Source organism: Equus caballus, chromosome 16, assembly GCF_041296265.1.
Source record: "Equus caballus isolate H_3958 breed thoroughbred chromosome 16, TB-T2T, whole genome shotgun sequence".
NCBI classification, from domain to species: Eukaryota; Metazoa; Chordata; class Mammalia; order Perissodactyla; family Equidae; genus Equus; species Equus caballus.
Window position 1 is genome coordinate 79,571,707 of NC_091699.1, and position 14,007 is coordinate 79,585,713.

The following is a 14,007-nucleotide window of genomic DNA, read 5'->3' on the forward strand; positions in this document are numbered from 1 at the left end:
GGGGAACTTGGGGAGCAGAAAAAAAAGATTGGCAATAGCTGTTAGCTCAGGTGTCAATCTTCAAAAAAAAAAGTATTAAAAGTGCTTTGCCTGTTTCCCAAGGAACTTATATAAGTCAGAGATTTTGTTTACAATTGTACTCCTCTTTATACAAAAATTTTGTTCCTATAAAATTTATGAATATGAGTAAATTCAAAATTTTGTGGACACCTATGGCAAATACTTTGGTTTGGCAAGTAGCCACCACTGAATTGGTCTCTTGTCAATTCAACTATTGCAAGCAGGTTTCTACATATCATGGCGTGCTAATAATACTGTCTATCCCATAATAGAAATTATGATCAAAATGTCTGCTAATATTTTGTGGGTGCCCCTGCCCTTTCTCAAGTATACTACTAGCTCCACAGGAAAAACCCCACAGTTCCTCTCAGTTGGATTCTGCTTTGGTTTTCCCCTCTAGGTTTATATTCGAAGCACAGACGTTGACCGAACTCTGATGAGTGCTATGACAAACCTTGCAGCCCTGTTTCCCCCAGAGGGTGTGAGCATCTGGAATCCCGGCCTACCCTGGCAGCCCATCCCAGTGCACACGGTCCCGCTTTCTGAAGATCGGGTCAGTATTCTGGGAAAACCAGGAGATGCCATTGGGCCTGGAACAAGAAAGGCAGGCTGCTCAGTACTGGACACTCCATGGGCTGTGCAGTCTTAACTCTTTCCTAAATAAAAGTGCAGAGGACAATGCAGGTCTTAGAAGCCCCTAGGCAAGAGACAGTAGGAACAGAAATTTCTCTTTGGATCTTTATTAGCCCCTTTGTTTTGCCACTCTTTCAACTTTTGGCAATTTGTCCCTCTCCATCTTTACACACACACAAGGCTCCCAGTGTTCTGCCTTCAATTCCCAGGCTTTTGGTACCCTACACGGGGTTCTCCTCGTCCGTCCAAAATATCCTAAGATCTCACTACCTACAAAATACACATCTCCCAATGAAAAATCCCCATTCCGAGGTAGAGGAAAGAAAAAGATTTGAGTGGCTAATTGGGGCCCAATACTTTATATGTGTCATCATATTTACGTTTCGTAGAAACCTTGAATGGACGATATTAGTGTTCTCCTTTTGTAGCCATGGAAATAAGTGCTCAGAGAAGTTAAATAAACAAAATGAGCCCAGAGCCACACAGCTGGGTCACATCACTATGGGACCAGAACCAGGCCTAGCTCATAGCAGAGCAATTTCCTACCCTGCTAAGTCGTGGGTCTCAAACTTGGCTGCATGTTAGACTCACCTGAGTATTTTATAAAACTCCTGATGCCCAAAACATGACATGACAAACCAGAATCTCTGAAGGCAGGACCCAGGCATCAGTTTTTTAAAAATAATCTTCCTAGATGATTCCAGTGGACAGTCGAGTCTAAGAACCAGTACTATAAACCAAGCTGCCTGAATGAGGCTGTTTGAGAGAAACTCTCAAATTTATTTACACTGGGTGGGACTGGCCATCAACTTTGTAACTTTTCAGAGGAATTGCTATTTTTTACACAGTAATAAATAAATCTAATCTCCGAGGTGTGGAATTTAAGACTATATGAAAGAAATAGTTTGGAATGAGAAATCTTTCCTAATTCCCCCACAGTCAGCTTAAAAGCATGACCATCTCACCTGTTTCAGGCTTAGCATGACTGCTGGACTCAGTCTGTTGGCCGGTGGCCTCTGGGGTGGGTTACTATCCTCTTTGCCTTTCCAGTAAACCCAGAAATTTGGCTTCATTACTGTGTCTGGCGACTTAAGAAATTTTCCCAAATGCTTTGTAGAAACAGCCCAACTCTGTCAACCTCACTCTGGGTAAACCTACTCCCACTAATTTTTCTGGTGTTTCTTGAAAAGAAAGGATGATTTATTGGTGCCTCTTTCCTTCACAGAATCAAGAGTGAACTATTATCATCATCAGTATTCTTAGGAGTTTACGAATATTTTCTTCCAAAAAGAAAAAAATCACTTTTACCACAGCTTTTTCTGCATAAAGATTGGACGGCAGCACTAAATTTAGCCAACGTAGACCAAGGAAGCTGTTTAACCTTAATTCTGAAAGATAGTAATTAAATTACATAGTAGAGAGAATACAGCCGCTGTTAGAAGAGGACGAGAGAAACAGAGGAAGGGAGAGGGAGAGTGAAGCCAGCAAGATTGTCTACCTATGGCTTCTAGCTACCTACTCACTAAGATGCACATAATTCTAACATCAACTAAGAAATCTGACAAAATCAATCAATCAGCACAAAGTTATTCCCAGAGCTGTGCTGAGCGCTGTAGAGAATTATGAGGACAGGTTTCTTCCCTAATTTATAATCCATTGGATGAAAAAAGATTCACGTGTGTAAAATGTGTAGCACAAAATGCAAGATGGTGGGAGATGATTTCAAGCACAAGCGGTACATGCTGGAGGAATTCAGAGAATGAGACAAATGTGGAGCTACTGAAGGGCAGTCATTCAAGTCTTCATAGGGAGAGTGAGAACTCGGAGGAAGGGTAGGAAAGGAGAGAAAGGCAACCCGAAAATGTGGAGTGAGTGAATACGCAGAGGGCTTGCCCTTATTCGTTCAGGGTTCACATTTAGAAAGAATGGACGTAAGACTGAATAACTATGTTGGGCACAGATTAGAGAATCCAAATTTAATAGCCAGAAGGAATCTTGAGACTGAAAGGCAGTGTGATGTAGAAGGAGGGCTGGATATGAAGCTGGGAAAACCTAAGTCTGACAGCTGACTTCCACTTCAGATACTTGACCTTGAGCAACCTCCTTGCACCTCAGTTTCCTTTTCTGTAACATGAGAACTCAAAAAATGAGTACCCTCCTAACTTCTTCATAGGAATTTGTGAAAACCAAGTTATTTAAGAAATGGAAAAGACTTTGTAAACTTCAAAATGCTGGACGGATGTTTAGGTGATTATTCTATTTATTTGCAGCCTGACTTTCAATACGCGGGATGAGAAAACTAAAGTCTAGAAAGGTTAAGTCATTCGTTAAAACCTAGACTTTTCAATGAATGGTCCTGAGCTTTTTCCCTCAACAATGTCATTTCACCTGTGGAAAAACTTGAAAGCCATGCAAGGAAGTTTAGATGTAAAGCAGTGGACATAAAAGAACCCTGCATACATTCTTCAGTACCACACACGCGCGAGGAGTGGTGTTTTGAGGCATTCGTCTGACAATGGCTTAGGAGGAAAAGATACTGGAGCCTCTGAGAATAACTGTTGAAGCAATTTAGAAATGAGGACACGAAGGCCTGAAATTAGATGGTAAAGTCAATAGAGGAAGGGAAGCGAGGTAAGACCAGGTGACCCATAGAATCGGAAATGACAGACAGGAAGTAACTTATAAAAAAAATGTTTTCTGAGTTGCTAATAATACATCCTGTTCTAGGCCCTGGCAACACAGCAATGAACGAGATAAACAAGATCCTAGCTGTCCTCAAGTTTATATTTTATAGGAAATAGATGATAAAGAAGTAAATCAATAAAATGATCTCAGATGGCAATCAATAAATATTGAAGGAAATAAAACAAGGAATGTGGTAGTGGCTGGGCAGGATGGCCAGAAGAGCCAGAGTGGGAGTCATTGAGGGGAATGTCTCAGGCAGGAAACAGTCTGCAGAGACCCCAGATTTGTGTGTTCAAGGGACAGCAAGAAGCCCACAGAGCTGCTGGAGAGGAATGAGAGGGAGCGACAGCGGTGGGACAGCAGGACAGACAGCTCACCAGGGGCTAAGTGAGTTTGGATTTTATTCCAAGTAAGATGGAAAGCCAGTGAAGGTTGTAAACCAGAGAATAGCATGATCTGATTGATGCTGTAAAAAATTCGTGTTCACAAAAAGAAAATAGAAAGGATTAGTGTAGCTGCTGCATGGAGAAGGAATTGTCAAAGAAAGAGTAGACACCCACCCAATGAATAGGAAGCTCTTGCAGTAGTTGAAACACAGAATATGGCGGCTGGACTGGGAGAGGACAATGGAGATAAACAAAAGGGGTCTATTTTGGATAGATTTTGAAAGTAGACAAGCAAAAGTGTTTAGTCTATGAAGCAGGATGATAAATTTTGCCATTGGCAAAAGTAGAGAGATTACAAAGAGGAAACAGTTAAAAATGAAGTTAAGTTAGGAAAGCTTTGTATATGTTAAATTTGAGGAAGAAGAGAAACATCCAGCTAGTAATATCCGCCAAGGGCTGGAAAGGCAGGACTAGCCAGATGTAGAGTAAGAGCAACAAAATAAACTTGAGTTGCCAACGTGCACATTATAGTTAACACTACAAAAGATCACCGAATTTAGACTCAGTTAAGGATGATCAGTTTGTCCTCATAATAGGTTTTAGAATACATGTTTCTATAAGTTTAGTATGTGCCCTTATTTTAATAGTCCGTAAATTTCCAAGAATTAAGTCAATAAATGGTTAATCAATCTCTTAAGATTCTTTCCAGAACCTCTAAGTAATTTCTCTATACTCTGTGTGTGCATGTGTGTGTGTGTGTACATGCGCACAGATGTGCATCTAGTGCTAGAAATGAAAGAGGTCCAGGAGAAAGAAGGAAAGAGGTATCATTTCCCATGGAAAAACCAGGAGGTGAATATTTACCAATGGCAAGTTCACGAAAGAAAAAAAAAATAGGTTTTCAGTTCTGGGTACATATTTAAGACATGCAGACCACTTATCTCTATTCCCTCGATTTTAGAATTTCCATTTAGCTCAAAACACATTTGAATCTTTTATTCAAATCACTTTGCACCTAATGAGCCTCAAAATATGTGTTCAGCTTCTTTGGCAAAGTTCTTCTGACTAATAAGAGATTTATGACTTTTCTTTTGTCCTCAGTTGCTGTACCTGCCTTTCAGGGACTGCCCTCGTTTTCAAGAACTTGAGAGTGAGACTTTGAATTCGGAGGAATTCCAGAAGAGGCTGCATCCTTATAAGGTTAAAAAACAGTGTCATTTAGTGATGTATAGGAGTATGAGGGCCAAGACAAACGATGAAGCTCTAGCTTCTTAAAAGTGTGGGCAGAATGTGGCAGCCAGTGGCTGGATGTGGCAATGGGTTAGGATGTTTAACGAGGGTCCGTCATCGCTACCTGGTCCCTTTCCCTGTGCCAGGGCCACAAGCCAGGAAAGAAGCCAGTCCCTTTCAAATCCTATACCTGCGTCCCTGAGAGGAACCAGGTGAAAGTGCATGGCTGGATCAGAATAAACGCAGATCTTGAAACAATCTGTTTATTGAGGGTGAGGGGCTGGGGCTATTTTCCTCATATACAAAAGATAGTCTTTTATTTTATTCATAGATTTTTTTTTAATTCGTAGATTTACTACTATTGAACCATTTTTACATTTCTAGAATCAAGCCCCTTTCTTTTAATATGATATTGAATTATTTGCTAATATTTTACCTAGACATTTTGCACTGATATTCAAAGTGACTGACATTGGACTATAGTTTTCTTTTCTGGCCAGTATTTGTCAATATCAATATTGCACATAGTTCATAAAATTTTTTGAAAGTTTGCTTTCTTTTTCTATGCTCCAGAACAACTAAAGGAACATTAGAATAATGTACTCAAAAAGCTTGGTAGAATTCCTCCATAAAATCATCTGGCCCTGGAGCTTTTGTTTTGTTTTGTTTCTTGAGGGGAAGCTCTTTAATAATTGTTTCTATTTGTTTTACGGAAATCTGTTTGAGTTAAAATTGACTCATATCCACTTCTAATTTTAGATCAGCATGAGGGTCTAGGGGGCAGCAGTTACTCTCATAGTTCTGTCTCAATAACAGATAACACAGTTTGCCCCCTTTGTGATAGAATTCGTTGCCCCAAACTAGAAAATTTATCCATCAGACAAACAATATCTTCCAAAAGCTTTCCTAGAAATTGCTGCCGATTTTATCAGGCAGATAGCTGAGCAGTGGGTCTCATTATCGCAATGATTCAAAAAAAGTACAGAACCTAAAGAAATGTTTGCATCCCGTCCACATTTCACGCTTACAGCCAGACCCCAGGTGCTGTTTCTGTTGCATCTTCCTGGGGTGCTCTGGCCTGAGATATGTTTTCCCTTCTCACCTTGGCTACTTATTTACATGTGAGTTTTACTTCACCTACTTGCAAAGAGAATTTGGGGCAGTGTGCTTCAATCTGATTCCAGGACAAACCAGGGACGTATAAGCCAGCATTTGCCTGCATTTTTAATGTAATAATGAGAAATGATCAATTAGTGTTTATAAAGTTCTTTGGGTTGGCATTATCATAGCCAATATTACTGGTGCACTTTTCTGTGAAGAACAGCAGGTCTCAACGGGGGCACAGCTGCCCCACAGGGAACATTTGACAATGTTGGAGAAGTTTTGGGTTGTCACAGTTGAGGGATTAGTGATGATGCTGGCATCAAGAGGGTAGAAGCCACGGATGCAGCTAAACCTCCTACAAAGCACAGGGCAGCCCCCAGCAACAAAGAATTATCCAGCCCAAAATGTCAATAGGGCGGAAGTCGAGAATCTCTGGGGTCGAAACTCTTTTTCTCCCTCTGTGTTTCAGGATTTTATAGAAACCTTGCCAAAACTTTCAGGATACCATGGCCAGGACCTTTTTGGAATTTGGAGTAAAGTCTACGACCCCTTATTTTGTGAGGTAAAAGAAAAAAATATCAAAGAATAACTTGCAGTCTGATTTTATGACATGCCTATTTCGAAATGAATGAATACGTTTTCTTTTGCTTTTTTTTAGATGTATTACTTACACTTCCTTCGACATTGAAATTCAAGACTTCTTTATATTAACGTGAAAATTCTATCTTCTCTCCATTATCTATGTTTTCACCCTTTATAAAATTGCGAGCAAAATGGCTTTGCTTCTATGCCTTGGCACTTACTTATCTTTCAGTCATTCAGGAATGCCGGACTCCTGTCATGGATTTTAATGAAAAAAAGCAATGTTATGGTACAGAAAAAGAAAAAAAATTATGTGATTTCTGGATATAGAAATAAGCGAGCCAACTTTCAGCCAGGGTATTGACATTGGTTTGTTGAGAAAGAATCTCTTCCTTGCTGTACAATGCATATGAAATTGTAAGTTTTGTGGCTAAATTCCCGTTGAGTATTTTAAGGCTGCATGGTGTTTTTTACTCACCATGCTCCACCTGCGGGCCAAAAGGAGTACTCTATAGTCCTGTTTTCCCAACCAGTTCACTGAATCCTGGGGCAAAATTCTGACCCTCATATGACTCATATCCACTTCTAATTTTAGATCAGCATGAGGGTCTAGGGGGCAGCAGTTACTCTCATAGTTCTGTCTCAATAACAGATAACACAGTTTGCCCCCCTTTGTGATAGAATTCGTTGCCCCAAGCACACACTCCTTTCTCAATATTTTCACTCTGTCATCAATATCTGTTTCAAGGAAGATTTGTTAGTCTTATGAAAGATCCTTCAATCAAGACAAGAGCCCACATTTTGGTTCAAGTCTTGCTTTTTTTCTTCCTTCCTACAGTTTAATCCGAGCTATTCATCATGTGGTCATGTGTGGTTTCTTTTTTCTTTTTCTTTTTTTCTCACTTCTTTCCTCTGTAGGCCACTTCACTTTGGTCTCCTCCTTTATGATTTCTCTCTCTCTCAGTCCTGCCTTTGAAACTGGGGGACTGTTCATCAACTCTTCCCAGCAGGTAATAAGTCTTGGCACAAGGTCCCTACTTGGCCCGCTCTGCAGCATATTTGTCCATTTAACAAATATTCACCAAGTGCCTACTATGTGCAAGAGGCAGACTTTCCCCAAGAGTCTGTGAACTAGACGCAGATAGGAGGGGGGTGTATTATTGAAAGCTCCAGAAATATATGACCTTTCCCAGCTGTCCTCTCAGGCCCATCACTCAGCTTGTAAGGAACCATCAGCTAACCCTGTCAGCTTTTACGTTCACCACAGGTGAGTAGAAAGATTTCCAAACCTTTCCTGAAGGAATAAGGTACATTCTTGCCATCCCACACCCTTACTCTGCAAATAGGAATCACCCTGTTGACAAGGAATCACCCCTTAAAGCTAGAAGCTACAGGCTTGGTAGGAAGGGGAAAACTAGTTTCTGTGAATTTTCCTCCTAAAAATCAATTTACTTATCACAAAGTAAAGTTTTCCTGAAAAGAAATGGCAGGACAAGAAAGGCTGGACCATGTAGTTCTTGTGGGAAAAAGAGGATAAAATGTCAACACAGACAGTCAGAAATGAAACTACACATTTTCTTCCTCTTTCTTTGCTACAGAGTGTTCACAACTTCACTCTACCCTCCTGGGCCACAGAGGACGTCATGACTAAGTTGAGAGAATTGTCAGAATTGTCCCTCCTGTCCCTCTATGGAATTCACAAGCAGGAAGAGAAATCTAGACTGCAGGGGGGTAAGTATAAAAGAAATGAGGGGAGGGTATTGGATTTGTGGTTGAGTGATCTGAATCTGAGTCTCACCACCAATTGGCTGTGTGACCTGGGACAAGTCACTTAATCACTCCTGCACCAGTTTCCATTCTGAAAAATGGGGATAATAATGATACCCGCGTTGTAGTAGTGAGGAGTAAAATGAATGTATGTCTTCAAAAGACTTAGGACAAACAGTACCTGGTACATAATAAACTGTCAATAAACATTATGTGTTGTTATAGTCATCAACATTACCTACTCTGGGTCTTAGTTTTCCCATCTGGAAAATGAAACCTTTGGGCTAAAGCTAAATGATACCTTTCATTCTTTCCAGAATAAAGAATCAAGGATTTCATATACGAGCCCCATAAAAGTCAGTTGTGTCTGGCGGCCTATAGGTGAATTTTTCAAGCGGGACGTATGAATAAAGTGGTCTGTTTTCCTGAAGCCCTTGGTGGTCACCATTGCTAAAGTTGATAAAACATATTTTGCAGGCTAATTATGCCCTGTAAATTAATACACATGGCAACTGACAAGTTTATGGCACAGCTTGAATCTTTCCGTTGGTATTAAAAGGTGTTTATTTCTCAATGATGCCTCTTAGCTGGATTTGGCCCTTCATAGCATAGGACACCTTATCCTAATGAAGCTAGACCCAGGAGAGAGGAGGCCAAGCTCTTGTAATCAGGACAGGTGGTAGAAGAAAGAAGCCAGGACCAAGCAGGATGGGGATAGATGCTGAGGCTTCTGAGGGCAGCTGCATGGGCAGGCCAGGACATCAAAGAGTGTGTCAGGTTCAGGTGTGGTTAACATAAGCATTAAAACTAAGGCTGGAGAGCAAGAGGAGGTCCACCACGTCAGGTTGACACAACAGTGAAGCAATTCTAAGCCACAGGAGATGTTCCAAGTTATATACACCAGACAGTGTGAGGGGAACAGTACAATCACATCAGGACTCCAACCATCACCAGATCCTATTCACCATGAGGTCAGAACAAGTTCAGCAGAACCCCAGGAGAACACACAGAGGCAAAGCACCCTGGGGTTGGAACAGACTAGGAGGACGTTCACTCAGGGCTGCGTGGCTAGAGAAAGAATTCAAATCACCGACCAGGAGAGGAGTCATTACAGCTACACAAACAGATACAAAGGGTGAGGGAAGCTGTAACCAGGAGAACAGCTAATGAAGCATGAAGTCAGGATGGTCAGGAGCAACTTCATATGAGGCGAACAAAATATCTTGGGGCAAATAATTTAGGACAGTGGTCATTAAAGATGTGAGGATGCTGCAGACTGGCTGTTAGAGAAGTCTTGATTGCACGGCACAGAGGCAGACCAGAGAGAAATGTGCAAGTCCTGACTCCATATTAAGGGCATGAGCAACAAGATCCAGCCCTTGGGGAAGGGAGAGCAACCCGAGATGAGTCTTAGATGGAACCTGGTATGCTGGGGAAATGATCAGACAGGATACAGACTGCGTGTAGGGACGGAACCCAGGAAGCAGTTCAAGCTCAAGTACTAAACAACAAAGGATGCAGAGGGTGGAAGTTGGGCCCCGTTGGCTACACAAGCCCCAGGCCTCCTTCCTGGACCACCAGGTGCCAACAGGATGACTCAATTCCAAGCCCCATCGCATGGTGGATGCAGGACTCTTGATTTATTTCCCCCAACCTAGTCATGACAGGCTCAGGAATTCAGCCCCTCACTACTTAAAATGCAGCCTGGGGACCGGCAACATCAGCATCACCCAGCATCTGGCTAGAAATGCAGAATCTCAGGCCCCACCTAAGATCAGCTGAGTCAGAAGCTGCATTTTAATAAAATCCCAAGGTACCTCACATGGACATTAAAGTTTCCGAAGCACTTCTCTAGATGCAAGATGGTGAAGAAAATGGCAGGGAAAACCAGGCTGTAGTTGACAATAATCTAATAAGAGAGGCAGTGGTTTGTATCAGAATAAAAGATTGGGTTTATCCTAACAGCTCACTCTTTTTCCTCTTTCTTTCCGTTGGCTATTAGAGATTGCATTTCGGGGAAGTCACTTCCCCTCCCTGGGTCTCAGTTGCCCCGTCTGATGAGTGCATTAAACTAGATTCTGTCTGTGAGAGTCCTTTCCTACGTGTTCTTTCGGTCTTGGACTCTGAAGGCTGGCACTCGTGTGAACACACCTGTCCTGTTTTCTGGAGGAAGTCCAGTGCCATTGATAAGCCAGGAAATTGTTTCCGGAGTAATTCCTGCCAAAACACACACTCCACCTGTTGTTCAGATCTGGCTGGGCAAGAGAGATTTCAACTACGTGCTTGTTCAATGATGAAGCGGCTGAGCACAATCCTGCAGAGAAAACATGTGTTGTCTAGATGACACAGAGTCACAAGGAACATCAGGACTTTGACTAGCATCTTCTGACCTTTGCCGAAACTTTTGTTCCATCCGCTGGTTTCAGGGGTGACACTGTTCAGTAATATCCTTCCCCACCCTGCTGCTGCACACACACACACGTACAAGCACGTGCCAGAAAATCCCTACGGCTCATTTAGGAATATATGGTTGGTCGCATCTGTATTAATGGAAACGTCTTCTTGCTCTAGACCAGGGGTCTGCAAACTTCACCCTGCAGTCCAAACCTAGCATGCTGCTTATTTTGCTATAAGTAAAATGTTATTGAAACTCAGCCACCCTCATTCATTTAGGTGGTGTCTCTGGCTGTTTTTGTGCTTCCACCTGAAAATGAACAATTGTGACAGACCATATGGCCCACAAAACCTAAAACATTGACTATCTGGCCCTTTACAGAAAAGGTGTGCCAACCCCTGCTGTAGCCCAGGAGTGAGGGAAGTGAAGTTTATGTCTTCCAAGCAATGGTATTTCGTCTAGTTTATGCAGATTTAATAAATGATGCAACAGGGAACTCAGAAGCTAGCTGACGCTACAGTGTGGTCTAATGATTAAGAGCAAGGGTTTTGAAGTCAGACATGCTGGGTTCAAAGAAGCTCAGCCCCTCTGCTTACAAGTCGTGTCATCTTGGACAGTCCCTGAACCTCTCTGAGCCTCAGTTTCCCCACCTATAAAACATAATTATTGGCATGCCAGCCTGAGGATAATCATAGTAATTACCCCTAGTTTCTCCTGGGAGAGGGTGGTCAATTACCCCAGAGCCAAGCACTGCTATCACGTTCCATTAGCAACACCGAGTCTGCTGCAAAGTTACCTGTTGACGAAGGACAAGTTGCTGATTGAAGAATCTGGCTGTCATGACTCCCAGAAACTTGCCACAGAGTTTAGTACCAACGCGGCGTGAAGATCAAGCGGAAGTCCTTCAAGAGCTCCCAGAGGGCAACCTCCTCTGTACAGAAAGACGCAGACCTGTGGAGATGTAGCATGCGGCTGCTCCATTCACAGGCAAGGAGGTCCCAGGACCTACAGAAAGAGCAGATCGCCTGCCTCCATAATTAACCCCTTACTGTGCTTACTGGCATAAACAGTCTCTTCTTACTGTTTTATGATCTTTTGAGGACAGGAATTGTGTCTGATTTACCTAGCGTAATATCTGTCCATTGTAGCTGTTCAGTGTGTGTTTGCTGAGTGGACCCCAGAGAGTGGGATTGTAGTCAGTCTGTTAACATCAGTGCCCTGCTCATTACAAAAAAAAAAAGGTCATCCTTAAGCTAGGAGAGCACATGTATAGTAGAGAGACCACCAAACAGAGACACAAGGAGTCTTCAGGTGCTGGTTGTGGAAGTTCTTGAGGCAAAGTGTCCTCAAAACAGCACCTAGCACCACAGGTACCCCTCAGCCTTCAAAGTCGGCAAACAGGATGGAGACTCTGCGTTGTCCATCTGCCTTTCACCACCTCAGGAGCAACAAACGTGAAAGGCAAAAGCTCTCCTCTACTGAAGACAGATGGAGCCCTCAGATAAAAGCTAAAGATGCTGGCTGCCCCCTTATTAGTGATACCCAACATAGCCTGGAGAAATGGGCCACAGAAAATAGCCCATTACCCGTGCATACATCCAGAGAGCTGCTGTCTCCCATGGCCTCTCACAGGTCTGATTGCCAGAGTGGAAGCAAGAGGCGTGAAGACAGAGAAGTACATGCCAGCTGTCATTTCTGGCCAGCACTGGAGAAGAGCGGTGGCTAGCAACTGTCCAAAAAAAGCCATCTGAAATTCTTTCTAAGTTCTCAGCCTCCTAACTCAAGCTTTAGCAAAACCTGGTCTAGCAGAGTCCAAATGTGCCAGTCCAGCTCTCCTTCCCCAGCTATGTGAGTCACTTAATGTCTCTGGGACTCAGCTTCCTCACCTGTAAGTGGGGGATAGAAGTCAGCATTCAGTAAAATAATGTCTGTAAATCACACCACAAATGCATAGCAGATGCTCAACCAAGTTAGTTCTTTCCCTCTCTTCTTAAGTCTTGAGAATCACAGCAGAGAGAATCACTAAGTATGAATTAACAAAAAGCTTATGAACTGAAATATAAGCCCATGTTTGGTTCAGCTCCAATGTTGGTCTATCTTATTTAAGGTGTCCTGGTCGGTGAAATCCTCAATCACATGAAGAGTGCAACTCAGCCATCCAACCACAGGAAACTTGTCATGTATTCTGCAGTAAGTATTTTTGTCTCCGCTCAAATCCATTTGTTCAAGTGTGTGATCTCTTGGAGGAGGGGGCCTCATAGTCTTCATCATTATTTCCCTATAGCCTAGTAAATGGTAGACACCTGTTCAAAGCTTTTAAAATCAAATACATAATTCTGGCCCTTGAAGAATTTACAATTTAATACTGACAAGAAGACAAGTAAACACATAAACACCATACAAAGCAGTGTAGAAATGCCTTACATGCCAGTTGTTTCATGCCTCAGAGAAGGAAAACATCCCTTCTGTTCCAAACTAAAGCCAGGGCAGCAAGAGGAGAGGCAGAGTGGCAGCAGGGTGATGAGGAAGGCTGAGTGTACAGGACTGAGTGATGACTTGGAATGTGGGTGGAGGGCAATGACATGGAAGGTGAAGCCGCAGGTGAAGGCGATGTTTCAAGCCTTGATGACTGGAAGGAGGGTGGAACCACTAACAGAGGTGGTCTTGGGCCGGGTGAATGTACCCATTAGACAATTTGGTTGGAAATGGCAGGAGGCATCCAAGTAGAAAACTCCAGATGGCAAACGGGCTAGAAGAGGGAAAGGGAAAGAGAGCTGCATCCTGAAGGTAGAGCTACATTTGGGTGCAGAAAGAAAAAAGAGAGAGAGCAATCTTAGAGAAGACTTCCATCTTGGAGCGGGAGGCAGGGAAAGACGCATAGTTGTGGGCGAATTCTGGGGACATATCACACACTGAGATGGCGTCCATGGAGTCTGGGGTGAGCAGGGAAACAGGACACAATATGCTGACTCAGTCTCCCACCGACTGTCTCCATGACAGCAGGTTTCTCAGATGTGGTTTGGCTGGAGAAAGCCACGTTGTCATTCTACAAGATGATGGAAGGGGTGACTAAAGATATGGGAAGTTTTTAATTGTCTGGAGTTCTAAATGGTATAGACTAGAGAAAGAGCCCATGGAGGGAACGGGATGCAGTCCTTCCTGAAG

General features: G+C 42.8%; 1 protein-coding gene across 1 annotated transcript in view; it reads left to right on the plus strand.

Annotated features, from left to right (window-relative positions):
* The window catches only part of ACP3 (acid phosphatase 3), a 46,627-nt gene that overhangs the window by 14,437 nt on the left and 18,183 nt on the right, over positions 1-14,007 (plus strand). The window contains exons 4-8 of the mRNA XM_001495610.7: positions 461-613; positions 4,866-4,964; positions 6,568-6,660; positions 8,279-8,411; positions 12,950-13,032. Of these exons, the coding sequence (XP_001495660.4) occupies positions 461-613; positions 4,866-4,964; positions 6,568-6,660; positions 8,279-8,411; positions 12,950-13,032 (561 nt within the window). The remainder of the gene's footprint in view (positions 1-460; positions 614-4,865; positions 4,965-6,567; positions 6,661-8,278; positions 8,412-12,949; positions 13,033-14,007) is intronic.